This window comes from Poromitra crassiceps (genome assembly GCF_964638095.1).
Source record: "Poromitra crassiceps genome assembly, chromosome: 1".
NCBI lineage: Eukaryota > Metazoa > Chordata > Actinopteri > Beryciformes > Melamphaidae > Poromitra > Poromitra crassiceps.
In genome coordinates this window covers 28386838-28413820 of record NC_139623.1, presented here as the reverse complement: position 1 = coordinate 28413820, position 26983 = coordinate 28386838, and the positions used below count along the sequence as shown (strand labels likewise).

Below are 26983 nucleotides of genomic sequence, written 5' to 3'. Positions count from 1 at the left end.
CTTGGTGTTAGTTGGTCTGTTTTCTTTTCTGACTAAAGCACCACTGGTTCCGGAGCAGGACAGCTATGCAAAGCTGCTTTTAGCAGGCGAGTGTTGGCTACATGCACAATGGAGCTGAACACTCAGGGAATGAGGAAATGAGGTCAGCAAAGTGGTGTGAGTTCCAGTATTTTGTTTCGCCAGTGATGAGAGAGCAGTCATTCATAGGGGCAGTCTCTGGTACAGGGCTGTGATGAGAGACCAGTCATTCATAGGGGCAGTCTCTGGTACAGGGCTGTGATGAGAGACCAGTCATTCATAGGGGCAGTCTCTGGTACAGGGCTGTGATGAGAGACCAGTCATTCATAGGGGCAGCCTCTGGTACAGGGCAGTGATGAGAGAGCAGTCATTCATAGGGGCAGCCTCTGGTACAGGGCTGTGATGAGACAGCAGTCATTCATAGGGGCAGTCTCTGGTACAGGGCTGTGATGAGACAGCAGTCATTCATAGGGGCAGTCTCTGGTACAGGGCAGTGATGAAAGAGCAGTCATTCATAGGGGCAGTCTCTGGTACAGGGCAGTGATGAGACCAGTCATTCATAGGGGCAGCCTCTGGTACAGGGCTGTGATGAGAGAGCAGTCATTCATAGGGGCAGCCTCTGGTACAGGGCTGTGATGAGAGAGCAGTCATTCATAGGGGCAGTCTCTGGTACAGGGCTGTGATGAGACAGCAGTCATTCATAGGGGCAGTCTCTGGTACAGGGCTGTGATGAGAGAGCAGTCATTCATAGGGGCAGTCTCTGGTACAGGGCAGTGATGAAAGAGCAGTCATTCATAGGGGCAGTCTCTGGTACAGGGCAGTGATGAAAGAGCAGTCATTCATAGGGGCAGTCTCTGGTACAGGGCAGTGATGAAAGAGCAGTCATTCATAGGGGCAGTCTCTGGTACAGGGCTGTGATGAGAGAGCAGTCATTCATAGGGGCAGCCTCTGGTACAGGGCTGTGATGAGAGAGCAGTCATTCATAGGGGCAGTCTCTGGTACAGGGCAGTGATGAAAGAGCAGTCATTCATAGGGGCAGTCTCTGGTACAGGGCTGTGATGAGAGAGCAGTCATTCATAGGGGCAGCCTCTGGTACAGGGCTGTGATGAGAGAGCAGTCATTCATAGGGGCAGTCTCTGGTACAGGGCAGTGATGAAAGAGCAGTCATTCATAGGGGCAGTCTCTGGTACAGGGCAGTGATGAAAGAGCAGTCATTCATAGGGGCAGTCTCTGGTACAGGGCAGTGATGAAAGAGCAGTCATTCATAGGGGCAGCCTCTGGTACAGGGCTGTGATGAGACAGCAGTCATTCATAGGGGCAGCCTCTGGTACAGGGCTGTGATGAGACAGCAGTCATTCATAGGGGCAGCCTCTGGTACAGGGCTGGTCAGCCGGCCGGCCGCAGCAACATTCAAAATGTTAAGATCAAAAGCTCGCTGTGTGTTTTCTTTCTTTGAGAATTCAAAAGCACCGTGTCATGGTATGAGGCTCGGCCTGCTCAGCCACCAGAGACAACCACAACCAGCAGTTTTTTTCATACCTTACATGTACATACATAACCTCACAGTATTGGAATGGATGATTGTAAAAATGTGTTTCTGCAAAAGCAGTTCATTTGATCATTGTTCAAGCCTAACCCAGACTATTGAAAACAGCTAAAAGTGAAGAGATGAATTTATGAAGACTTTATTGTGTTTGAAAAGCTCTAACTGCGTATTTATAGATGGTTGAATTGAACCCTTAAAAGTTGTATGAATCCTGCTGTTTAGTTAAGAGGAGAACTTGTATTGGTAAGCTTTCTACAAGTGAATATATCTACAAATTTATCCTGACGTAAAGCACAAACGTTAACTTCACCCAGCAGATGTTTCAGTCCTGATATGAATTTGGGCTCATTCATAGTCTTAGTATTTTGGGCAGCTGTCATGCAGTAGTTTTCTGCTGACTGTATTTTAGGATTCAGCTGTTTTCTTATGTGGGTTTAGCCACAGTTATGTATGATATCACAACTGGTAGGAAAAAACAAGGGTATGCTTGACTTTCCTTTTTTTCTTTAGTCAGTTGTTGAGATATCTCAAAAACAGCAGTTTCAGCCGGATAGGCTTTGTGAATGGAAGTGAAAAAAATATTACGTTACCAAAAGGAGATGACATAGAATAGCCTGAATGTGGGTGATTTGATTAAAGAGATAGTTCAGAGATACAGTAGTTTTGGGGAATTTTGACAGTTTTTCCCACGTTCCCATTCAGGAAAATGCCTTCAGACAGACATTTTTTATATTTGGTGTAGTCTGAAGTATGTCAAACAGCAATATCAGTCGTTGGCTCAATTATTGAGTGTCTATGGGGTCAAATAACATAATCATGATCCCATAGGCATCCAGGAATTGAGCGAGGGGGGCACCTTTTTCCAAGCTTTGTCTGGGGGGAGGCCCACAGTCTCAGACTTTGAAAACTTAGAACAAATCACTTCCTCTGTAGCCATGAAGCTGAATACAAAAATCAGCATCTTGCTAAACTTGCAGAATTGAGGGGAAATCCTTATCCTCTGTGCAAGGCCATGATTCTATGTTGTGGTTATCTCTTCTACCTAGAGTGCACAAAAAAGTGTGAGCTGGCAGCCTGTGACCTTGCGTTTGTTTGTGGTGGTGTGCTATTTAAACAAGTCATGGCTGAATAGCTTATTGTGGTCGCACACTATGCCAAGGTCTGCAGGGCTGAGGTCACTGATGAAGCAAAGATAATCGCAGGCTCAGTCAGGAAGTATCACACTCATTAACATAGAATATGTATTGTCAGAGCAGCGTTTTGTATGAAACAACTCGCACTTTGTGTCCTTATGTTAAAACACATTCAAACTCACACCACATAGCTGTAGGCATGGGCGTAGGTTTGGCTAGGGACATGTCCCTACATTTTTTTTTTTTTTTTTGCAAGGCGGACGTTTTTGGGCGAAGCTTCAATATTCCACTAACTAACCAACTAGGTTAGACCATCCAAATTTGTGTTTTTGTTTAACTGTACATCCCAGAACATGGCGCTAATGGTGTTAGAATTGTCCATCCACATACTGTTTAATGTTAGCATTTGAGCTAATGATATTGTAACAAACTATATTCAGGATGCACATGCAACATTACTAATGTGATTAAAAAGGATTTCTGATTTTTTACACCCTGGACCTTATTTCCAGCTTTAAATATGATGTTTAAAACTTCGGTTTGATTAGCATCAGCAGAAACGATAATCAGTTTGAACTGCAACCTGAAAACGGGGCATCTGAAATGATTGTATTTATGTCTAGTCAAAAGCTTATTTTCTGACACACAGCGGCTCATTATGGTTATTATATAATATAGCGAACATGAATTAGCGATGTAACATACCTCCGTGCTGCAGATAGCCTGCTCTGTTTGCTCTCCTGCTTTATCTCCCGCTGCTCTTTGCAATCCATATATATATATATATATTGGAGATGGGAATAGATTATTTTTTTTTAATCTAGATTAATCTAGATTAATCCTGGTCATTAATCTAGATTAATCTAGATTAAAATGCGTCATTTGAAGTCTGTCGAAGCCATTCAAAATATGTGTGTGCAACATAAATAATGACTAGAAGTAAGTCCTTGTGAACAGGTTTATGTTTATTCAATTCAACTTGAATAGCCAGTAGGCATTTAAAGGTAAGAAGAGAGCAGGTTCGGTTGTTCACGCCCCCCCACAGCAGCCAGGATGGGGGAGGCAGACATAAATGTCCGCGCTTACATACCTGTTCCATTCTAAAGTGATAATCATCATGGCCTGCTCAATATAAGTGGACCCTGCTACCAGACAACCTTGTTTTTATTTCAGCCTCCCACCCCCTTCCCCCAAAAGGCCCTTGCTTTTTCTCAGGCTGCTTTTGTATATAATAAATTGTTCTTACTTGCTTGCCTGGGTAAATAAAGGTTAAAAAAAAATAATAATAATAATAATAAAAAATAGATTAACTCATTCTCTGCCAAAGACGTACCCGGACGTACTTTTAACAATGGCGTTCTGTGCCAAAGACGTACTCGGACGTACTTTCATGTTTTGGCTGTTTACATTACATCAGACACTTTCCCAGCCTGTGACATTGTTTCAAGTCAAACTGATAAAAGGAACCCGCTAGTTTAGTATTTATGGGTGGAGCCTGTGGTCGAAACAGAGTCCGATCCAGAGTTCTCGGCTGGCGACGATGGCGAGGAAGACGCCAGCGTTTTTGTTATTGCTCCACGACGGAGCGCCATGGCGACGAAGGCTCCCCTTCACAGCGTTTCCTCTTGCCAGCTCTCCCTCTCAAGGGAGAGTTCTGTCACACTCAAGGGAGGGGGAATCACATGGATACGTCAAACCGCGTCACACACCCGTCCCCAGCAACCAAGGCGAAACATGTGTCACATAAACATTTCAAAGTTTACAGCACTAACGTAGCTATTGTGTGATCTTCTGTGCTAACGTTAGTTATGAGAGGTAACGTGACAGCAGGTAACGTTACAGCACTCGTTATTCCTGTGTGTGTGTGTGTGTGTGTGTGTGTGTGTGTGTGTGTGTGAGAGAGAGAGAGAGAGAGTGTGTGAGTGTGACCACATAAGGGTTCGTTCCATTTGTTTATGCTTTTATCAAGCTAAGCTAAAAATCCACATGGCAACTGTAAAATACATTATCTTATTTTTTATTTATTTTTTATTTATTTGGGAAAACAAATACTGTATATGTCTGATGTGTCACTGAGGCAAAAAATAAAAGGCTCAAAAGAGAGTTCTGCTTGAAATGGTGTCCTTCACTAAAAACCTCTTTATCTCATATTTCTGTCCGAAGGAGGGCATTTTTAGTGAAAACAAGCTAACTTCCACTGCTTGTAACTAAACAAGGAAACATGGGAGAGTTTCAGTTTTTTACAAGGGGTAAGAAGAGAGTCTCTGCTTTATTGTGAGATATGTTGTGTAATTTTATTCCTAGCACAGAATATTCTGTGGGTCCTGGAAGATCAGGAAATATTCTCAAAATCCTGGCACTGGGAGCACACAGACCGAAATGACCCTGGCAGAGAATGAGTTAACGGCGATAATTTTTTTAACGGCGATAATTTTTTTATCACGCGTTAAGAGTCTCGCGTTAACGCAGCCGTTAACGGCGTTAACGATCCCATCTATAATATATATATATATATATATATATGTATATATGTAAGGGATAATGGATAGTGAGCCGGTGATTACTGGCGAAATAATGACCGACAGGTGATATTGATATTGATATTGCTTAATCATTCACCTGAAGGTCATTATTTCCAGTAATCACCGGCTCACTATCCATTATCCCGCTTAGAACACGGCCTACAACTAAATCATTCAATAATCTGACAAAAATAATTATTAAAATAGATTTTTTAATAGCGTTTTCAACGACAAAGCGGTTTCATTCATAATTGGCACACAAGACACCACAGCTGCAACTGGTTGGCCTAATTAGTAGTGTCTTGCTGACAAAAAGCTCTTATCAACTGATTAATCCAGGTGTGGCAGAGCAGCGGTCGGTTGTCGAGAAATAATGACCGGTGAATCTTGTTGATTGACCAATCAGAATCGAGTATTCAAGAGAGCCGTGTTCTAAGTAAGGGATAATGTATACTGAGCCGGTGATTACTGTGGAAATAATGACCGACAGGTGAATGATTTAGCCCGACGCGCAGCGGAGGGCTTAATATTCACCTGAAGGTCATTATTTCCAGTAATCACCGGCTCAGTATACATTATCCCGCTTAGAACACGGCCTACAACTAAATCATTCAATAATCTGACAAAAATAATTATTCAAATAGATTTTTTAATAGCGTTTTCAACACAAAGCGGTTTCATTCGTAATTGGCACACAAGACACCACAGCTGCAACTGGTTGGCCTAATTAGTAGTGTCTTGCTGACAAAAAGCTCTTACCAACTGATTAATCCAGGTGTGGCAGAGCAGCGGTCGGTTGTCGAGAAATAATGACCGGTGAATATTGTTGATTGACCAATCAGAATCGAGTATTCGAGAGAGCCGTGTTCTAAATATATATATATATATTTAAGCAATATAGCATGAGAGCATGAGAGCAGTTGTTATCCCACTCGGCCTGCGGCCTCGTGGGATAACAGCTGATCAGCGGGATATATGCCACAACACACGCAGCTCGAGCTTTTTTCCGAACTGTTTCCAAGTATGATAATATAATAATAATAATAATAATAATACTATAAGTCCGACTGGCATGGCATTCTGATAGAGTCAGTTGAAACACTACTGTAAGGCGGGACCTCTAGCAAGAAGATAGACGTGCGGGTGATTTGATTGGATCGTTCTGGAGACTGAAGTTGACATTGGCCAATCCTGGCGCTTGCTGAGAAGCTGAGAGCTTTCTGCAAAGCCCGACACGCAGCTCGAGCACAGCGCTGCATTCTCAGCGCTTGCTGAGAAGCTGAGAGCTTTCTGCAAAGCCCGACACCGACTAACGTTACGGGGTTAAATGCGGGGTTAACAGCCTTTTTTTTGCAAAGAAGACATTAGCCCGCGTCTATTCTTGTACAAAACATAATTTTCTGCGAAGTATTAGTAAAGTATTGCCCCCCCCCCCCCCCCCCCTTCCACGTTCCATTCATAGTCAATAGAGACACTGCATGAAATAGGCCACGCCCATCACGGGGAAAAGCTCCGTCCATTTCCACACACCAGTGTCATTTTCCTTGAATTAAACATAGCTAAAAGCTGTTGTGTGGTGGGCTGCGCACACAACAAATGTAAAAAATCGCCAGTTATTTTTGTACTCCTGAGCAAAACAAGGAAGCCATTGGTAATTGGCGAGAAGAAAAATGTGGATCTAGCTGTCAAGGAAGTAAGTTGGAGTGTTCATCTTCTGTATATACGATCTTTTTGTGCAACACGCAACCATGCACGTGACATAGGAGAACGCCAGGATTGGAGGGGGGCTTTCTGTTTTCCCCCGTCTTGGGCGTGGCTTCTGAATGATGACGCGTTACGCAGTGTCTCTATGGGGGTAGTCCGACAGGCTCCCGCAGTGGGCAATGCAGGGATATGCGTGAAAAACACGCAGAGGTCGTACGACGAGAGAGCTCAGGGCCATCCAACTTTTGGGGGATGCAGCCCTACGTCACGCTCCGCTGGCCAATCTAAACGCCCCACACACACACACACAGCTCTGCTCTGTTTCACTCTTCTCTTCTCTTCTCTTCTCTCTCAAAAAATTGCAGCTGTATATCTGTTCTCTTCTCAATAAAAATCATCCGGGTTAGTCAATGAAAGCCTGCCTGCTTCAGCACTCGTCTTTTCCAGGTTCGCTCACACACTTGCTTGTTTTGAAGGGGAGAAGGCAGAAAGGGGGGGTGAAGTGAGATCGCCCACCCTGACGAACTACAGCCGGACTACAATACGTCTCGACGGATTGTGTCTGAATTCGCTAACCTCGCGTCACCAGGCTCTTCACGGTGAGAAAGAGCCTGGCCTCCGTTTAGAAGGGATTTTGTCACTCGGCCTGTTTCCGGCCTAGAGCCCGCCCTAGACAGGAAACAAGCAGCGGACAGACACAACGAATAAGAAAATAAAACGGCAAACAACTAGCCTCAACACGAGACTCATCAGTCATTAACAAAATATGGACGTATCGAACAAAGTTTTTTATTAGAAGTTCTTGTAGAAACATTGCGGATTCACAATATCACATATTTTAAGCCAATACAGAAGCTTTACTTTTCAAACAAATGGCCAGTTGATGGAATAGTTATAGTTGTCTGTCCGCTGTTATTGAGAATGGAGGATCAATTACAACAGTTGAAATCCAAAGGCATCTCTGCTCTGCTGCCGGTGTTGGGAAAGACATGGACATTAATCATAATATTTCACATGGCGAGTACTCCATTGTCTTTAGCTCTCCAGAAACCTTCCTTGGCAGTGACTACTAGAAAAATGTGCTAACGCTACTATACAACTTGTGTTGTTCTTTTTATCAGGCTCTAGCTAACGTAACCTCGCCGCGTCAAGCTAACTGCAACAAATACGTTTTTTGGCAGACTTATTTCCGGTATTGTTTCCCGTTTCCTTGGTTTACGCCCCCATGACAAAAAGCGGAGTAAAAGGTGCCCAGACTAGAATTCGCTGAGCTGTCCTGGGTCTAATGTGATGGGAGGCGCCCACTTCACTTGATAAATGCAGTGACACACTGGCACACATGCAGTGCTGTCATAGTTAATTCGCAGTCTCAGTAGAAATCACTCAACGTAGAATGTAGAAATTGAGGACACATTTGTTTTTAACACATTCACTGCCAGCCGTTTTTCAAAACTGTACTTAGCTTATGCCAGAGGGTTTTTTTGAGGATTCTGGCTCATCTTTCAAGAGCCGAGGATTCGTTTCTGTTAGGATTTTGTGAACACACAATATCTCAAAAGAACTAATAGAATGTGTGCTTTCTCTGTCTAAAAGAGTTAGTTTGTAGAGTTAGTAGTTATGTAAGCATTAGCAGTTGAATACAGCATGGTTTCAGCATCTGTAAATTTATTCTGAGATAAACGGCTTTTTGTGAAATTCGATAGAACAGTCACTTTAACCATTCATTTTTGGCATCAGTAAGACGTCAGACATCTAAACAATAGTTTTGAACAGTAATTTCCTCCATAACAGCAGGAAACACCCCTTTCCTTCAAACTCCTCCCTCCGTGTGTGTTCTTCTTGGCTGCAGCGAGTGTGTCACAAGCTCGTTGCTGCTGCTGCTGTAACCTCGCGTCACCAGCTCACTGCTTTGCTGCTGCTGTGCCTGCCTGCCTGTCTGCCTGGCGGCCGCTGGGCAAGTCTGGATGGATGGGCTCGCTCGTTTCTTGGGGTTCTGAGAGCTTTGATGAAGCTTTTGCGATTCTGGTCTTATTTATGCTACGTGTTTCAAAGTGTGTTCCACCCGTAATCTATTATGCAAATTTGCAAAACCCCACCGCCAGCTCCCAAGCGCGAAAGCGTTTTCGCCAATCCATTTTCATGAGAATGGCTTCCTGACACTGCTTTTTGCTTGCCTTCCTCTAGAATGGAGAGCACTGTCGCCACTTAGTGGGTCGGTGGAATGGGTTGTACACGTTCGGTCGCTCCAATATTTTTATAGGAGACGTGGGGGGCATTGATCCACGTAGCACCGTCAAAAAAAAAAAAAAAATTTTTTTGACGTCTCAACTCGTCATTGGCAGTGAACCGTTGGAATTTTTTTGACGAGTCAACTCGCCATTGGCAGTGAACGTGTTAATACAATTCAATCATAGGCTGACAACACTCAAATGAAGTGTGAGCGTAAAATACAAATTGATTTGTTTATTCGGTAATAAGATCAAGCCACCTTCATCCTGGACCCCTCTTATTTGTTATTTATGAATAAATTTTATTTGTGATCAAACTCTATAAATTAGATGGAGTAAATGATAATAATTAATTCAACTTTCACTATTTGAATAATACGATGTAAATAACTGCTAAATTTGGGGAAAAGTCATATAATTGTCAATATTTTGGAGTGTTTTAGTTGATTTTCAAAATGTTTTGTCAGCGCTCCTAATCACAGTCAGTTTTGTGTTTCCATCCTGATGGAAAGGAGATGTTCTGCTGTGTCTGCCTAGTGGCCTCGGTTGTCATGACAGGTTGACGAGAGCTCGTTAAGACGATGAGACATGCAAACAGTGCTAAAAGGAGAGGAGATGATTGAGGCTTTTACACAAAAGGCCAAGGACTCTATACATACCTAATCTTTGCACAATTGATGACTAAAATAAACTTGTAGCTATAGACGGTCTGTGTGTGGAGCAGAGTGAGAGAGGAGCAGCACCAGAGTGAAACACTAATATGAATTAATTAAATATGTCCAAAATAACTAATTAAATTACTAATTAATTTACCAGTATCCGAATAACTAAAGTAAAGTAATTTTGTAATAAAGTTGAAGAAATGCACATCAACAAAATCTACACATAGAAAGAAGGATTCTGTTAGTGATTTCAGGGTACACAATGAAAGAAGGGCTTTCCGCACACTTAAATTTGCACTAAAATTCACATTTATTGTGAGCTTTCGGTCAGCAAGACCTTCATCAGAGCATACAGAACAAACAATGACAGGCAGGCTAACAACATGTCACTCCTGCTCTAATCATCAGCAGTATGCAGAACACCTGTGCACACTCAGCTAGAAGCAACACCTTCTGGGGATTGTAGTTTTCCAGGTGTAGGCTGTGAGTCCTACTGAAGGGACCTACCAAACTAACTGAAAGGGAATACAGAAAAACAGAAAAAATCATATTACAGTTAAGTGCCACAAAAACAAATATCACAGGTATAAAAAATACCTTCAAATGTTTATCAAAGTAAGATGAAAAATCGAGCAGGGAGCTGTGGGAGGGTTTCAGGCTGCAGCCGTCATTGTCATAGACCTCCTGCTCTACACAAAAAAGAAAAGAAGAGGGAACAGACAAGAACAGAGAACATCCTGATCTACAGCATAACACTCATATCAAAATCTTCATTAAGACTAGTGGGTTCTAAAGCATTTAAAGTATCAATCCAGAAAAGCTCTTTGGCATAATCTCCTATCTATATCTCCCCCTCTTGGCAGTTCAATATGTTCAATGCCATGAAAACGTAAAGAAGAAATAGGATGAGAACACAAATTAAAGTGACGAGCTACAGGATAATTAATATCATTTCGTCTGATGGAGCTCTTGTGTTCACTAATCCTTTGTTTCAGCATACGTGTTGTTTTACTTGCATACATTTTATCATATGGACATTTTAATAGATAGATGACATTTTCTGTACTACATGTGATAAAACCCTTGACAGGGAAGCTTTTGCCTGATCTGGGATGTCTAAAAACCGGAGTCCTCCATGTGTTGTGACACTGGGCACAATGACCACATGGATAACTCCCATCCTTCAGAGGAGCTAAAAGAGTCTGTTTTGGGCTTGTCTTAATATTAGCTCGCACCAGCTTGTTTCGCAGGTTTGGACCTCTTCTGTGAACAAAAAGAGGAGGATCTTTAAAATGCTGAGCCACTGCTGGGTCAGAGGTCAAAATAGGCCAGTGTTTTAGAATGGTTTTAGAGCTTTTCTGGATTGATACTTTAAATGCTTTAGAACCCACTGGTCTTAATGAGGATTTTGATATGAGTGTTATGCTGTAGACCAGGATGACATGTTGTTAGCCTGCCTGTCATTGTTTGTTCTGTATGCTCTGATGAAGGTCTTGCTGACCGAAAGCTCACAATAAATGTGAATTTTAGTGCAAATTTAAGTGTGCGGAAAGCCCTTCTTTCATTGTGGATTCTGTAGTTGTTTTTCCAGCACCTTAACCAAGACGTGGACGGGTTGGTGGTCCTCCCTCAGTGATTTCGGGGTAAAAAAATATTATGGTTTTAATTTTCTAGTCGAGACTTCTATTCGATGCTGACAATGCAAAAGCACTGTAAGCAAATAGTGAGGCAGCTGCTGTGAGCGAGTGGCATCGGGCGACACTATTATTTTTTTTCAACCCCATAAAATGAAATTAGCGCAAACTACCGATTAACAATTGTTTGTAAAATGTATAAAATTCATTAACTGATTTGGCAAACCTATGAATTTGTCAGCTTATACAGCTCAGTGATATTCCCTCAAAAATTTAATTTCTATTGTATTGATTTCCATTTAATTGTCGTAGTTTGCATTGTTTTGTAAATCCTGTATGAGAAATTGGGCCATGGTTTTTAAAGTGGAAATGGTATGAGTATTGATTTCCACAATACCCAGCAGCTATACAATAATGAAGTGAACGTCAGGTTATTGATTAAGTCAGTTTACCAAGTTGATTTTTTTTGTCCTTTTTCACTGATATGACATGAGCAGCTACACTATGCTTTTGAAGATTTACCTTTTGGAAGACTTAAATGTTTATGATAGGGAGTTTATTTGTCAATTCAGTGCGACAGGTACAAGGCTCTCTCACCTTGAATAGAGGTGTGGTTGCATTTTATCACCTCTCTCTCATCTGTCACTCTTTACTGTCTGGAACATGAATGCCTTGATTAAAATTCCCAAAACAAAAACAACAAAGTTTCAGAAAAAAATCTGTGTGAATTTACCCCCAACCAATGAGCATCTGTCAACAAGGGCTTTCGCAGCATCATGGTATTTGGTCCCTGAATACTATTATGAAATTCTTTTTTTACAGATCTTCCAAGAGCTGAAAAGTAGTGAAATTGCGAAAAGTTTCCGCAAGGCCATCAACAGAAAAGAAGGCATCCTGGCCATTGGGGGAACATCTGAGCAGTCCAGTGAAGGGACGCAACACTCCTTCTCTGGTAAGATGCACAAAGAGTCCATCATCTCTGTCCACTCTGCACCCACTGCTAATGTCTGTTGTAAACACTAGACTTTGTACCTTGCACAGTTGAGACAGAGATCCTCCATTTACTGTGACAGTTCCACTGTAGAGAAAGCATAATGGACAATATGACTTATTGTCATTTCCCTTTCTCTTGAACTGATGTGTAAATGTGTTAATCTCTACAGAGGAGGAGCGATTTGCTTTTGTGAACTGGATCAACTCGGCTCTGGAAAAAGACCCTGACTGCACACATGTCCTGCCCATGAACCCCGAAACAGACTCTCTCTTCAAGGCTGTGGGAGACGGTGTCGTACTCTGGTGAGACATCTGTTTGCTCTTCAAGCAGACAACATGACTACCTTCCTCTCCTAGCTACTCACCTGACGGGAGCTGTCTGTATAAATGTCAAATACCACCATCTCGCAACACGTTGTGGCCTAAAAAATAAAAGCCATGCCGGTCGGTCATCATCACTGGATGTCAGTTAAAACATAAATGAATAGGAAGCCAAGTACAAAGTTGGAATGGCTCAGCTACACCAACATTTGGCAGTACATGTTTTTCTCCCAGAAAAGTTTTTCTGAACCTGAAATGGTCAGTTAGAACAGTGGTTCTCAAAGTGGGGTCCAGTGACCCCCAGGGGTCCTTGTGGGGGTTCCAGAGGGTCCCCAGCAAAAAGCTGGTTTAATTTATTTTCGCTATAATTCCATCCAAGTAACACAATGACAGAATGTATGACTATTTTTGTCTTGAGTTTCATACACTTTCTGTAATCTAAAAGCAAACATCTTATCAGATGGGGGACCCAGGGACAAAATCCTATCAAAAGGGGGTCCATGGTCTAATTTGTGTCAGTTTAGGGGTCCTTGATGTGGAAAAAGTTTGAGAACCACTGAGTTAGAAGAAGGTTGGCTTAATCAATATTTTCATTTGGACAAAAAGAACAGGCATTCATAAATCATTTTTTGCCAGATTTTTGGTTTGTCTTCACCGTCATAGTAGGAGGCAAAAATGAGGGACGTTTTTGTTGCCATCTGCAGGTGCGGTAGGTGGCACTTCCTGCGACACACTTCTGTATTGAAAACCATGAACATCCAGGTTGCCATCTATCCCAAATCGCCACAATGGGATGCAGTGTCAGATCATGAACCTTTGGTGTTTGTTTTTCTTTGATTACACAGCAAAATGATCAACCTGTCCGTGCCAGACACTATTGATGAGAGGACAATAAATAAGAAAAAGCTGACACCGTTCACAATACAGGTCAGTGTTGAATATATGGGAGGACCGTCTTTCTTACTTTTATGCAAGTCTTCCACCAGCTGCTGATGCTTTGTTTCTTACAGGAGAATCTGAACCTGGCTCTGAACTCTGCCTCTGCCATTGGCTGCCATGTGGTAAACATCGGGGCTCTAGACCTGAAGGAGGGGAAGCCCCATCTGGTGCTGGGCCTGCTATGGCAGATCATCAAGATCGGCCTGTTTGCTGACATAGAGCTCAGCAGGAACGAAGGTGTGAGGCACAGTTATGATGTCCATTAGATAACATTGCATGTGATGAGGTTTTCTTACCTCTAGGATTTCCTGATCTGTTAAGTCACTTTTGATGGTGTAGCTGATCATCAACACTCCCCTCCCCAGCACTGGCAGCCTTGCTGAGAGACGGGGAAACCCTGGAGGACCTGATGAAGCTGTCTCCAGAAGAACTGCTTTTGCGCTGGGCCAACTTCCACCTGGAGAACGCCGGCTGGCAGAAGATCAACAACTTCAGCTCAGACATCAAGGTGGGCCTGCTTGCTATTAGTTGTCATGGACATGTTTCCTTGTGTAGGAATAAGAAATGAAGTCTACCGGTATTTATATCTTGGTAAAAACGCAATGCAATCAATGCAATGCACCGTGTGCATGCACACACCAGCTGCTGGTGTGAAAACTACTCTAGATTTGAAGAAAAATAAAAACTAAACGCTATTCTGATAAATCCGAATAAACTTTCTTTCTCTGCTGGAGGTTTAGCCTCTAGTAAATGCTTGTGGCTCTGCTCTAGCTTGTGGCTAGACATTTTCTAACTTTTGGTTCAAAGATTTTTGCTATCATGCCATCATTTTCCATTGTTGTAAAACCCATTAAATGCTCTTTCTAACTGATTCTGTGGCTTCTCGACACAACTGTCACTGTGCAGACTTAGCCTACATTCACACAGGACGCCGAACGTAAGCAGAACTGAAGCTTGAAGTAGGCACAAGCTGAACGTACGCCTTGTTGTTCACACACACGACGCCTTCTCTTTTCCTCTCAGCTCCTCTCAGCGCCTACTCTCACGCCTTGAACCCGCCCACACGCCGTGCTTCGGCACGGCGTGAGCGTGGCACGCGTGCGGGTGGTGTGAACGGCTTCGCCTGTTAACAAGGACGCCTAATAGTCCAGGCAAAGTAGCGTTTTACGACAAACTAATTGTAAAATAATTTTTTGCAGCTTAGATCATTTCTATGAGGTGTCCAGAACAACATACTAAAAGTCCTAAGAAATCCTAGTTGAGGAAATATGTTTAATTCTCATCAATCCAAGATGTGTGCAAATAAGGCCAGACAACAATACACCCCAATGGGGCAATTTTTTTCCTTTACTCCTATCAAAATAAAACTTTATACAATGAAAGTATCCATGAAAAGTAACATTTTTTGTATTACAAGTTTCTTTGAAAATGAATTTGAATATGCAAATGAGCTATACACTAATCGAATATAGGCTACCCAGGAGTAAAGGAAAAAATGAAGCCTATCACAATAAAACCTCACACAGTGAAAGTATACATGAAAAGGAACTTTTTTGTTTTACAAGTTTCTTGGAAAAATCTATTTTAAATATGCAAATGAGCTCACCACTAGGCCTAATTGACTTGTCCAATAAGCCATAAAGTCACAAGTAAAACAGGGGCCAAATAACTAACACATTCATGTCTATTCAGTAAGTTAACCTATGCATAAACAAGATAAATTTGAAGTCACTTGCCACACTTACCTGGGTCACTTGCCACAAAAAGGCAATGCGATGCTACTTCAAGATGAAAAGTAGTTTTGACCTTAAGCAAAATGTGTCTACAGTAAAATGTCTAGTTAGAAAGGAGTTGGTAACTTAAAATGTTCCGATTGGGTTTCTAGCCTAGATATTGCTGTTGCTAGCTTCTCATAACACTGCAAAGCTACTTTACAAACGGTGGAAGTCTGATGTGTGGCCCGCCTGGTCTGAAATACTTGCTTACTACAAAAAGAGAAGCAGTTTTGGTGTCTGGCAAAATTATTTAAAGAGCTGGAATGTCTGGAAAGTGTGTCTATCTGGTTTTTCATCTGTCTTCTGTGTGAGAGTGAATCGTTTAGTTGGTAAGAATGACTTCTGCCATTAGGGAGGTACGGTGGTGCAGTGGTAAGCACTATCGCCTCACAGCTCGAAGGTCGTGGGTTCGATTCCCACCTGGGGACGAGGTGAACGCTGAAGGAATGCGTGCCCGTCCGCATGTCCTCGAGTGCCCACTGCCCGGGTGGGGTCGGCAAAAGGGCCTTTCTGTGTGGAGTTTGCATGTTCTCCCCGTGCCTCCCGGGGGTTTCCTTCATATAGGAACCCCCTTCAGAAAAACATGCAATATCCTGGTTGCTAATGTGGTTCCTCCTCTGGTCGTTAAGGGCGCCTGTTCAGAGGGAGGGGAACTGGTTGGAATAGCGTGAACCTCCCACGTGCTATGTCCTACCGGTGAAGCTTCCTCTGTCAGGTGAAAAGAAGCGGCTGGCTAACTGCCCATGTCTCGGAGGAAGCATGGAGCCAGTCTCGGCTCTCCCCAGATCGGCAGAGGATGGAGTAGCAACCAGGATTGAGAAATCAAGTGAGCACTAATGGGGAATAAAATGGGATAAAAAAATCGGGGGGAAAAAAGAAAAGAAAAAAAAAGTGACTTCTGCCTGTTATCTCGTAATCTTACCAACAATACCAATTATTTGTAAATCTACCAGCCCAAAATGTAATCTCACCACGTTACTAATGACTAAGATGGCTATTCTGACTTTCTGTCATGTCATTGGGTTAGGCTTGTTCGAAAATAAAAAATAATAATTTAGAAAGCAACTGGAGGCAAGATTGTGCAATCAATTCTTAAGGTCAATGTAAGTCTTTTTGTGGCAAGTGACCCAGGTAAGTGTGGCAAGTGACTTCAAATGTATCTTGTTTATGCATAGGTTAACTTACTGAATAGACATGAATGTGTTAGTTATTTGGCCCATGTTTTACTTGTGACTTTATGGCTTATTGGACAAGTCAATTAGGCCTAGTGTTGAGCTCATTTGCATATTTAAAATAGATTTTTCCAAGAAACTTGTAAAACAAAAAAGTTCCTTTTCATGTATACTTTAACTGTGTGAGGTTTGGTTGTGATAGGCTTCATTTTTTCGTTTACTCCTATGCGGGTATATTTTGGGTATAGCCTATATTCGATTAGTGTATAGCTCATTTGCATATTCAAATTCATTTTCAAAGAAACTTGTAATACAAAAAATGTTACTTTTCATGGATACTTTCATTGTATAAAGTTTTATTTTGATAGGAGTAAAGGAAAAAAATAGCCCCATTGGGGTGTATTGTTGTCTGGCCTTACTGGCACACATCTTGGATTGATGAGAATTAAACATATTTCCTCAACTAGGATTTCTTAGGACTTTTAGTATGTTGTTCTGGACACCTCATAGAAATGATCTAAGCTGCAAAAAATTCTTTTACAATTAGTTTGTTTTTTGGTTCCAAAATGAGTTACTTTGCCTGGACTATAAATGAAACTTGTGGGTACAGCGTAGGTACAGCTTCGGTTGTGCGTTGCTTCGGCATGCTGTGTGAACGAGGGCTTATGTAGGGTGACTGCAGCTTGTGTTGGCACAAAAAAACTGCAAAAGACTGAAAGCATAGCGCCCCTCTCTTGCTACTATTGGCAAACCCAACTCTTATGTAAAATGTTTCACAATAATTATATTTATTTATTTATTTATTTTTATTTAACCTTTATTTATACAGGTGAATCACCTTGAGACCTAGATCTCATTTTCAAGTGCGACCTGTTCAATGAAGTTCAATATGAACTTGTTATTAATAGTCAGAATATAAGAAACTGTTTTTGATTAACTAATGTTTGTCGGCTAGCAAGTAAAGCAAAATTATTCACTTTTTTTGCAACAAAAAGTTTTGGTACTCAGAAAATGCTGCTGAAGTTATAAACACTCAAATCTGAAACAAATGTGTTAAATGCGTCATTGTTGTGCTTGTATTTCAGCGTCGGTTAAAAGAATATCCAAAGGTTTCTTGAAGTACCTTTTCTTTCATACTAATGTGACCATATATAAAAACATGGGAGAACTGAGATTGCACTGGAGACAAGAGTGGAGAGAAGTTCCTGAAGCTGAGCACAACGGCTGTTCATGCATACAAAAGTCCAAATGCAAAGCACTCTTAATAGCAGAGGATCTTGAAAACCCTGTCAGCTGTGCTTTACCCTCCTCTGAGTCTACCACACATCTCTGATCTGCAACAATGTTAATCTGGACAATACCAAATGGTATTGCAATCGATTGTTCCCTGCCATGCTACAGTTTGGGCTGCCCTTTTTTCCCCTCTGGATTGTATCGTCATACTTTGCTTTGTTTGCTTTGCTTTTTCTTTGCTCAGCTTTAAATTTCCTCAATCAGGACAATAATATCTATCTTTCTGGTCCTTATTGACTGGTAGGCAGTTTGATTTGTAGCTGTTTTATCAAATACTTTGATATTTCTAAAACAGATATTTTTTTCATAGATATGTAGGAATTCACCAACTTTTGGATGTTTTGAGTAAAGCTTCCTCCATTCATAAATTCATCCTGATTCATATTCAACAAGGACATTTTCAAATAATTAAGTAAAAGTCGAGAATGTTTACTTCTTCTACTTTTACTTAGTCGTTTTTCAATTCAAGATTTGTTTCTGAATATAGTGTCATAGTTAGTTTAGTTATTAAATACAAATTGAATTCAATTTGTAGTACCGGAATCTTCATACACCATAAAGAAAAATGTAGTGTTCATGAAGATATGGAACAGACCTGGATAGCTAGGCTAAAAGCTAAGACTAGGTTGATGGAAGGCAATAGATGGTGAGGTGAAATGGAGTTGTGCGGTGGTAGCATGGAGGGGGGTGTTTCCAGGATGCTGGATTACACCATTAAGCTTTCTTGAGGTGTCGTGGGCCTAACTTAATGAAACATCGGTGAAGGAAGGTGCCCACTGGAGAACTCCAATGACATGCTTCATACTGCTGTTGGCTAGGGTAGGTAACTGGTGATTTGTATATTGTTTGTTAGCTTGTTTTGTTAGCTTGTTTTTAATCTGGATTGGGCTTCTAAATGTGTTTTACCCTGGATTTTGGCACAAGGGATAGTAACATCTTGTCCTGTGTATTAATGAATGCTATATATATATATATCAATTAAGGTGACACATATAAATATATATATATATATAATATATATAATAAATGTCAGTACACAAACACACAAATGGCAAAACTGACTTTGCACACTGAAAGTTGCTCCCAAGTTGTGTACTGTAACTCCTGGACAGGTGACATTTTCAAAACGTCATTGTTCTGGAGGCAAAACAAATAATCAAAGTAGGGAAGGGAGCCTCTCGTAATGCAAAAAGATAACTGTATTGGATTTGTTAAATTGAATCAATTTGAAGACAAGTCCTCACAAGCAGAGCAGACAACATTCTTGCTGACATCACCAGTTCCTTTAATTCAAATGAACAACCTGCTGAGTAGAGGTTTTCCAGCTCAAATGCTGCAAACTGATCACAATTCCAGTTGTGATGCGTTGACTGAAGTTAGTCTGAAACTGCCTGTAAAAAAAAGTGGATTATTGAAATATGTTTAAATTCAACAACTCAGACAAAATCAAAGTCTTCATTTAAACATCTTTGATCATATACCGTAAAATACCAATTAGAAGCCGACTTCCAAATTGCCGCGGGTCCCATATATAAGCGGGGTCTGGATACATATTTTGTACATAAAAGCAGGTCCCAATTTGACGCACGGTTAGTTTTTTCAATGTTTTCTTTTTACCTTTGCGACATCCTGTTGAATGCATCTCCCAAACACAACGAAGAAAAAAAATCGGATGAAGAAGACGAACAACGAGGAAACGGGAACAACGAGGAAAAAAAACACATGCACGAAACTTGCTGATCAAAATTCATTTTCCGTCAACATCTGATGATTCTGAAAATTGTGTAGGCATTTCCTGAAGATTTTTATACACTAAAACCGACATCTCTGGTGTAATAATTCTTTTGAGAAATGTGCCTATGGTATGTTTCCCTGCCAGCGGGCATAGAAGTCGGCTTCTAATTGGTATTTCACCGCACACTGCAGCGGAGGAGGCAGCGCATGCAGCCAGCGGAGGAGGCAGCGCATGCAACAAATAATCTGCTCACATGATGATCATGTTCTCTCACCTTCAGCGGAGAAAGTTTAGTGGTAAATACCGGTAGGTCACAGTTCAGCTCAAATTTTATTTGATTTCATGTACAGGCCAGAACTGGCATGCAATGTGCTCTGCTGCGCTGAGAGGGAGGCGCGGCTCTCCCCATAGACAAGCAATCGTGTGGGGGGCTGTAGCCAACTCATTAAAATAAATGGTTTAAATAAACAATTTCATACTACCGTATTTACAATCTTTGCTGAGCAATATTTTTGTACAAAAATAATTAAAGCAGGTCCCAAACTGCCGCAGGTCCCATATTGACGCGGGGTCTGGCTACATATTTTGTCAATTAACGCCCGGGCTAATAATTGGTATTTTATGGTATGTATAGAAATGGAGAAAATTAATTCCTATACTAGGGACCATCTTGCTATGGGATCACACCAGCTGTGACACTGAAAACGAATGTGGGCCAGGGGCGTAAAGTGGGGGGGCCACTGTGGGGTGGCGGCCCCCTTGCTCAGATCATGCCCATTTTCGAACTTGGTCTTCATTTTGATGTCAACTACACACCTGTAAAGTTTCGTGGCTGCATCTTGCACGGTTTTGATGCCGTCACATTCACAAAATCTGTCCACACACACACACACACACAGACAGACAGACAGACAGACGCACACACCTGGCAAAGTACTCAAAGCGGCTTCTGTGGTAGTTCCCGCTACAATAGGTGTCTCCAGGACAACATTTTTGCTTTGATGACACACACAGTCACAAGGTGAAAACAATAGCAGCCCCGCTGCCGTGGCTGCTAAATATGGAGCCTTTCAAACAAATGTGGGGAAAAGCAAGCCATCGCATTATTATTTTTGCTTTTGGATCATTGGAACGTCACATATGTACAGTATGTTTCCTGGGACCCATAAATACTGATGATAATGGCATCCGCCTTCCATATTTTGTTTCCCAGTGAAATTTCTTCCTTCAATGGCAGAAATCTAATGATTAGTCTGTTTGTTTTCCTTCTGTTCTCCAGGACTCCAGGGCATATTTCCACCTCCTGAACCAAATCTCCCCAAAAGGCACAGAGGAAGACCAGCCACGCATAGACATTAACATGGGAGGCTTCAGCGTAAGTGCTTTGGCAGACAACATAAACAGACACACCTGCCATGAACATTGAGAGTGGCTGTGAAGGAGCTGAACATGTGCTCTGTGTTCTCCAGGAGAAAGACGATGTGAAGAGGGCAGAAGCCATGCTGCAGCAGGCTGACAGGCTGGGCTGCCGTCAGTTCGTCACCCCAACGGACGTGGTCAGCGGAAACCCCAAACTCAACCTTGCCTTTGTGGCCAATCTCTTTAACAAATATCCATCTCTAACGAAACCAGAGAATGAGGACATTGACTGGGGACTGCTGGAAGGTTGGTACAGAGGAGGAGGAGGAGGCGGAGTTCAAACTCTGCCCACATTTCAGATTGGCCCGTTAACTTCTACAATAGAGGCTTTGCATTTGTGTCACAAATCTCCCAGTCTGGCTTCATGTTGGAGAATAAACTGTCTAGCTATTTAACCACCAGGCTAGAAAAAGACAGACATGAACAAGTTGTTGTGGTGTGTCTAGATAAGTTCGGTGAAACGATTTTCAGACGGCAGCCCGTCTAAACGATTTAAACGATTTTCAGACGGCAGCCCGTCTTTTATTGTCACACAACACACATCAACACATGCACGGAGGGCCACAACACACACATGCTGACGGTGGCCGGTGAAATTTGTCCTCTGCATTTAACCCATCCTGGCTTTGTCCTTTCCTCCTGGGGCAGGCCAGGAGCAGTGGTCGCTTTCTCGTACAGCGCCCGGGGACCGACTTCGGATGTTGTCGTCACTGGTCGGATGACGATGACGATCTGATCTTCTGCATGTTTTTAGTGGGGGGGGGGGGGGGGGGTTATATACGGAGGAACCCCCCTGGGGGAGCACGGGGAGAACATGCAAACTCCACACAGACAGAAAGGCCCTTACAACGAGATACCCCACCTGGGCAGTAGGCACTGAAGATATGGGGGGGGACACAACCACAGCGCCCACAGTGTCCCAGGAACTTTAGTGAATAAACTCTTAAGTTATAAGGTAGATTTGTGTCCAAATTTAGGTTTTGTTTTTGTTAGTGTTGGAGTACTCGAGACCACATTTTGATGGTCTCGTCTCGGACTCGCCCTCCATCGGTCTCGGTCTTGTCTCGGTCTCGGGCAAGCCGGACTCGGAATTTTATTTCAAGACCAGCCGAGACCACAACTGCAGTGACACCATTCCTTGCCTCTGTATATATTTTTTTTACTGTGATTGGGTGTAAAAATCCCTCCTTCAATCGCAACCAATAACCTTGTAGTTTTAAAGTTTCTAATGCTGTAGCCACTCCCCTCAGCCACGTTCATGCACAAAGGAAGACAACACAGGTCAACAAGGTGGCTGGAGACAAACCACAAAGGGGGGGAGTCATAAGTCATAAGGTGTTTTTCATTCTGTCCACTGTGTTGAGCCTTTCTGAAGGTCAGTGATATGAAAGTGTTTCAGATCAAAGGATTGCATTCTGTCACTGAGTATTATACTGTACAGCCATTTATATTTTACTATAATTCCTAAATACATGTAATGGTTTATTTTGTTGTTAGCAGAGCAATAGTCTAAAGGTTAAATGGTTGCATCTTAAAAATGGTCTCGCATTTGTCTGGTCTTGGTCTTGGTCTCGCCCACCCTCGGTCTTGGTCTTGTCTCGGTCTCGGGTTAGGTGGTTTCGACTCCAACACTAACTTTTGTTACCAAGCCAACTACCCAGAGGGCTAAATTAGTAGAGAAACCGATGTTAATGTAAAGAAGCAAAACTACTAGCCGCTAATAATGCTCACCTCTACTGGATATGTTGGCAAGTGTGCAAATAAAAATGTGTTGACAACAAAACAGTGATGCTTAGCTGACATTATCTAAACACAAAATCAGTCTGATGTATCGGTATCAAAAACGGTACAGAAATTACCATTTCTTTGGTTCTGTTGAGACAGCCAAATTCTACGTTTAGATTAGAAACATGATCAACAGTTGACAGGCACTGTTGACCAAGAGCTGAAGACCTCCAAAATGGCCGCCAGAGGGTGCGTTACATGGTTACAATGTTACAAAGTAGCGGTCTAAACCACTTGATGTTTTGCTGTCTAGGTGAGACACGAGAAGAGAGAACATTCCGAAACTGGATGAATTCCCTGGGAGTAAACCCACATGTCAATCATCTGTACGGGTACGTCCCATACAGAAAGCCCTAACATGCTTCATACTGAAATATACTTGTCACAATAGGTGTAATCATATTTATTTGATGCTAACGATAGTCAAATACATTGTTCTTGGTGGTGTCTTCTAGAGACCTAGCAGATGCCGTGGTCATCCTACAGCTTTATGAGAAGATTAAAGTACCTGTTGATTGGACCAACAAGGTCAACAAGCCTCCGTACCCCAAGATTGGAACCAACATGAAAAAGGTGAGCCATTGTCACAGAAGATATTCCTCTTAATCCTCAACACAAGGGGTAAAATTACTTATTTTTTCACTTATTTTTGTTTTGTGTCCCTATAGTTGGAGAATTGTAACTATGCTGTAGAATTGGGCAAAACAACAGCAAAGTTCTCCCTTGTTGGCATCGGCGGGCAGGACCTGAACGATGGCAACGCCACCCTGACTCTCGCCTTGGTGTGGCAGCTGATGAGAAGGTGAAACACTACTTCAGTGTAGCTTCAGAGTGGAATAAAACAGACATAAAGAAAATGGATGATAAATGGCAATCCGTGTTTCAATACATTTGATCTGTGAAACAGATGAGGCAAACAGGGAAACAGTTTGCCTCATATGTTTGCACTGTCACTGGTCCTGCATGGTGAAGGTTTTACCCCCTTCTCCCCCTCAAAATATTTGTGATACCTTGGTATAACTCGGGGGCACTCAGAGAGTACAGGCATCTGCCAGGGCTAATTGCTTGTTTGTGAGGCTTGTTGAGTGGGATGAGGTTCTTCCTTGGCCCATGCTACACCCTTCCACCAAGTTTCGTGAAAATGGGCCCAGTAGTTTTTCCGTAATCCTTCTGACAAACAAACTTTGGTGGAGGTAATTACTGTAAACAAACAAGATGGTTGAGACAATTAGTAGCCTCTGTCTCATGCCAGTGGAGTTAGTGCGTTGTTTGTCACAATTAAGACCACAATTCCCATAAATCATGTCACCTCCTGTCGCAAAGGGACCATCTATTTATAAATTGGTATTACTATACTTTGGATGCTTTGTAATTTTTGGTTGGCCCAGAAAGCACAGCAATACACAAGTCTAGTAATGAGTAATGCATTTGGTGTTCTTTTGGTTTCTGGAAGGAATGGCCACACTGGAGTGATGTTCTTAAGATGCCCCCCCAAAAATGATTTTGTTCCTTCCCTGATGTTTTGTCTTAGTTTTTTCTTCTATTGAGGTTTATGCTATATTTATATATAGAGTTGTTGTTGATGCGTTTTTGACACCGGTAAAATAATAATTTAACTGGATTGTTGCTGCATATGGATAATAAATGTGCTTCTTCCCAACTCTTTCAGGTATACCCTGAATGTATTGGCGGATTTGGGAAATGGACAGAAAGCAACGAATGACGACATCATTGTAAACTGGGTCAATAACACGCTGTCCGAAGCTGGCAAAGGAAGCAAGATTTCCAGCTTTAAGGTTGGCCGGACTTCACTTCCTACCCTGTGATACCTGTGATGACTACTTTCTGATTGCGTGGCAACAATTATCTGTTGGTGGCAATTGAATGATGTAATCAATACAGTCAGTCTCAAAGTGTCATTATGTATCTTAGTTAGTCCAGTAAACCCAATTAGGCAAGCGTTTGTTGGATTGTCAGTCTTTGTGTGCTGCGTCATCAGGACAAGGAGATCAGCAGCAGTTTGGCGGTGGTGGACCTGATAGATGCCATCCAGCCCGGCAGCATCGCCTACGACCTCGTCAAGACGGGCAGCCTCTCTGAAGAAGACAAGCTGGAAAATGCCAAGTAAGAGATTCACTGACGAAACCAACAGTGCAAAAGAAAAAGATCTTGTGTATTGCCGTTACATTGGGAAATCCGCTCGAACAACACTGATATGAGTCACCTTTGTCCTCCCTAGATACGCCGTCTCTATGGCGAGGAAGATTGGAGCGCGTGTCTACGCTCTCCCAGAAGACCTCGTGGAGGTCAAGCCCAAAATGGTGATGACGGTGTTTGCCTGCTTGATGGGTCGGGGGATGAAGCGAGCCTAAGAGACTGGCCGCGTTGTTAGTGTGGCACTTAGTAAAATCCCAACCACAAGCCATTAGCGTTTGGAAAGGGCTCCCCCCGCTGAAGGAATGAAGACCAGTTTCTGAATGAGAATAACGTGATGGTTTGCAAGAAAAAAGAAAAGCATGTATCCCCACCTCTTAATAGAGGTGTTTACTGAAGAAAAATGTGCTGTCCTCTTATTTAAAGTAAGCCCACAACACTAAATTGCTAAAGACACGGGCCTTGTGTTACAGAGGACAACTGGCCTTGTGTTACAGAGGACGACTTGGTATGTTACTTCTCAATATGCAAAACTCTTTATTAATGTATAAGAATGCTGTTTCTTTTTAAGTACGTATGCATATTTCCAGCTGCAAGGTTGTTTACATATTTTTACTCCGACAGACTGATAAGTTAATTATATCCTTGATCATGTTAACAAAGCAACACACATTCCTGGATACCATACTGATGAATTATGAATTATTATTGCTAGTGTAACTGCATTGTGTTGATGGTAGTTGCAACAACCGCAGACCTCCGGCTTCCAAAGCGCACACGCTAACCACTACACCAAGAGAGCTAGCTCCCTTGGCGGAGCTGATTAACGGGCCTTTATGCCGGGGGGAGTGAGTTTAACCAACTTACTCGGGACTCACAAGGACTCACATTCATTCGGTTACACTAGGCCTGGCAAAATGGAAGAAATTTGGGGGGGTTTGGATGTTTTCGTGTGAACATCCCCTCTCCCTTAATGAAGTACCTATATGTCTTAATAACTGGCATCATAAACTCCCACATATGTATATGCAGAAGCCATAAGGTCAAACTATAGTAATGACCAAGCCTGAAGTGCTATCTGTATTCTTTGTTTGTTTCTTGGGATTATGAAGTGAGGTAAAATGCTGTTTTGGGGTGTCTGGCCTTCGTTGTATTGGGCTTTACGTATGTTATTTGTCGGTTATGCTGGATGAGCAAACAGACCGACTTTACTCTCCTGGCTTCTGCTGTGCCTTCCTGTCTCAAAGACTACATGTATTTGCGCTTTTGAGGTTTTTCTCTTTTCTTTTGTATTCAACATTACCAAATATAAACAGTATCTCCATTCCAGGTAGCTTCATGATATTCTATGACAACAGCCAAATAATTATGTTTGGTCTTGTGCACATGTCTACTCTTAAGTGCTTTATATGTAACAATAAATATGACATTGAAAACTGTGTGTTCTGTAGTTTTTGGAATAGACATCTTTCATAGCGATGGAGTGGACCACAAAACCTTGTGTAGGCTGTAATCTGACATTCGCATCATACCCAAGTTATGATGTAAAATATCCAAAATATCTCTATCCATATCAGTTGGTCTAGTTATGACGTGCTATTTTATCTCTCAAATTTGTCTGAACAGTTTTGAATGAAAAAATGCTATTCAAAACATAATATGAGTAACATGTTATTAAATATTAACACATAGTTGTCAGTGACACCATTTCTTCCTAAGTAATCTTTAGACTTTTACCAACTAATTTTAGTCTCAACAAATGTTCTTTGAAAAGAGGTTTTTGAATGTCGACAGGTTTTATAGAATTTGCCTGCCTCATCTCATTTGCCAGTCATTTGCCGATGTAAAAGTCTTCATCATGGCCTCTAGACACTGAAAGGACCTGTCAGAGGAGATCAGGATGTAAAAGTCTTCATCATGGCCTCTAGACACTGAAAGGACCTGTCAGAG

The 26983-nt window shown here is 42.0% G+C and overlaps 1 protein-coding gene across 1 annotated transcript in view; it reads left to right on the top strand.

The window, feature by feature from the left end:
* LOC310782624 (plastin-3) overlaps nucleotides 1-26463 on the top strand; it is a 46897-nt gene extending 20434 nt beyond the window's left edge. Inside the window, exons 4-16 of the mRNA XM_083643308.1 lie at nucleotides 12270-12399; nucleotides 12611-12743; nucleotides 13607-13688; nucleotides 13772-13937; nucleotides 14066-14208; nucleotides 20955-21050; nucleotides 21145-21340; nucleotides 23133-23211; nucleotides 23335-23452; nucleotides 23548-23681; nucleotides 24549-24675; nucleotides 24879-25003; nucleotides 25119-26463. Coding sequence (XP_083499434.1) covers nucleotides 12270-12399; nucleotides 12611-12743; nucleotides 13607-13688; nucleotides 13772-13937; nucleotides 14066-14208; nucleotides 20955-21050; nucleotides 21145-21340; nucleotides 23133-23211; nucleotides 23335-23452; nucleotides 23548-23681; nucleotides 24549-24675; nucleotides 24879-25003; nucleotides 25119-25251 — 1662 coding nt within the window. The 3' untranslated portion in view covers nucleotides 25252-26463. The remainder of the gene's footprint in view (nucleotides 1-12269; nucleotides 12400-12610; nucleotides 12744-13606; nucleotides 13689-13771; nucleotides 13938-14065; nucleotides 14209-20954; nucleotides 21051-21144; nucleotides 21341-23132; nucleotides 23212-23334; nucleotides 23453-23547; nucleotides 23682-24548; nucleotides 24676-24878; nucleotides 25004-25118) is intronic.
* The last annotated feature ends 520 nt before the right edge of the window (nucleotides 26464-26983 follow it).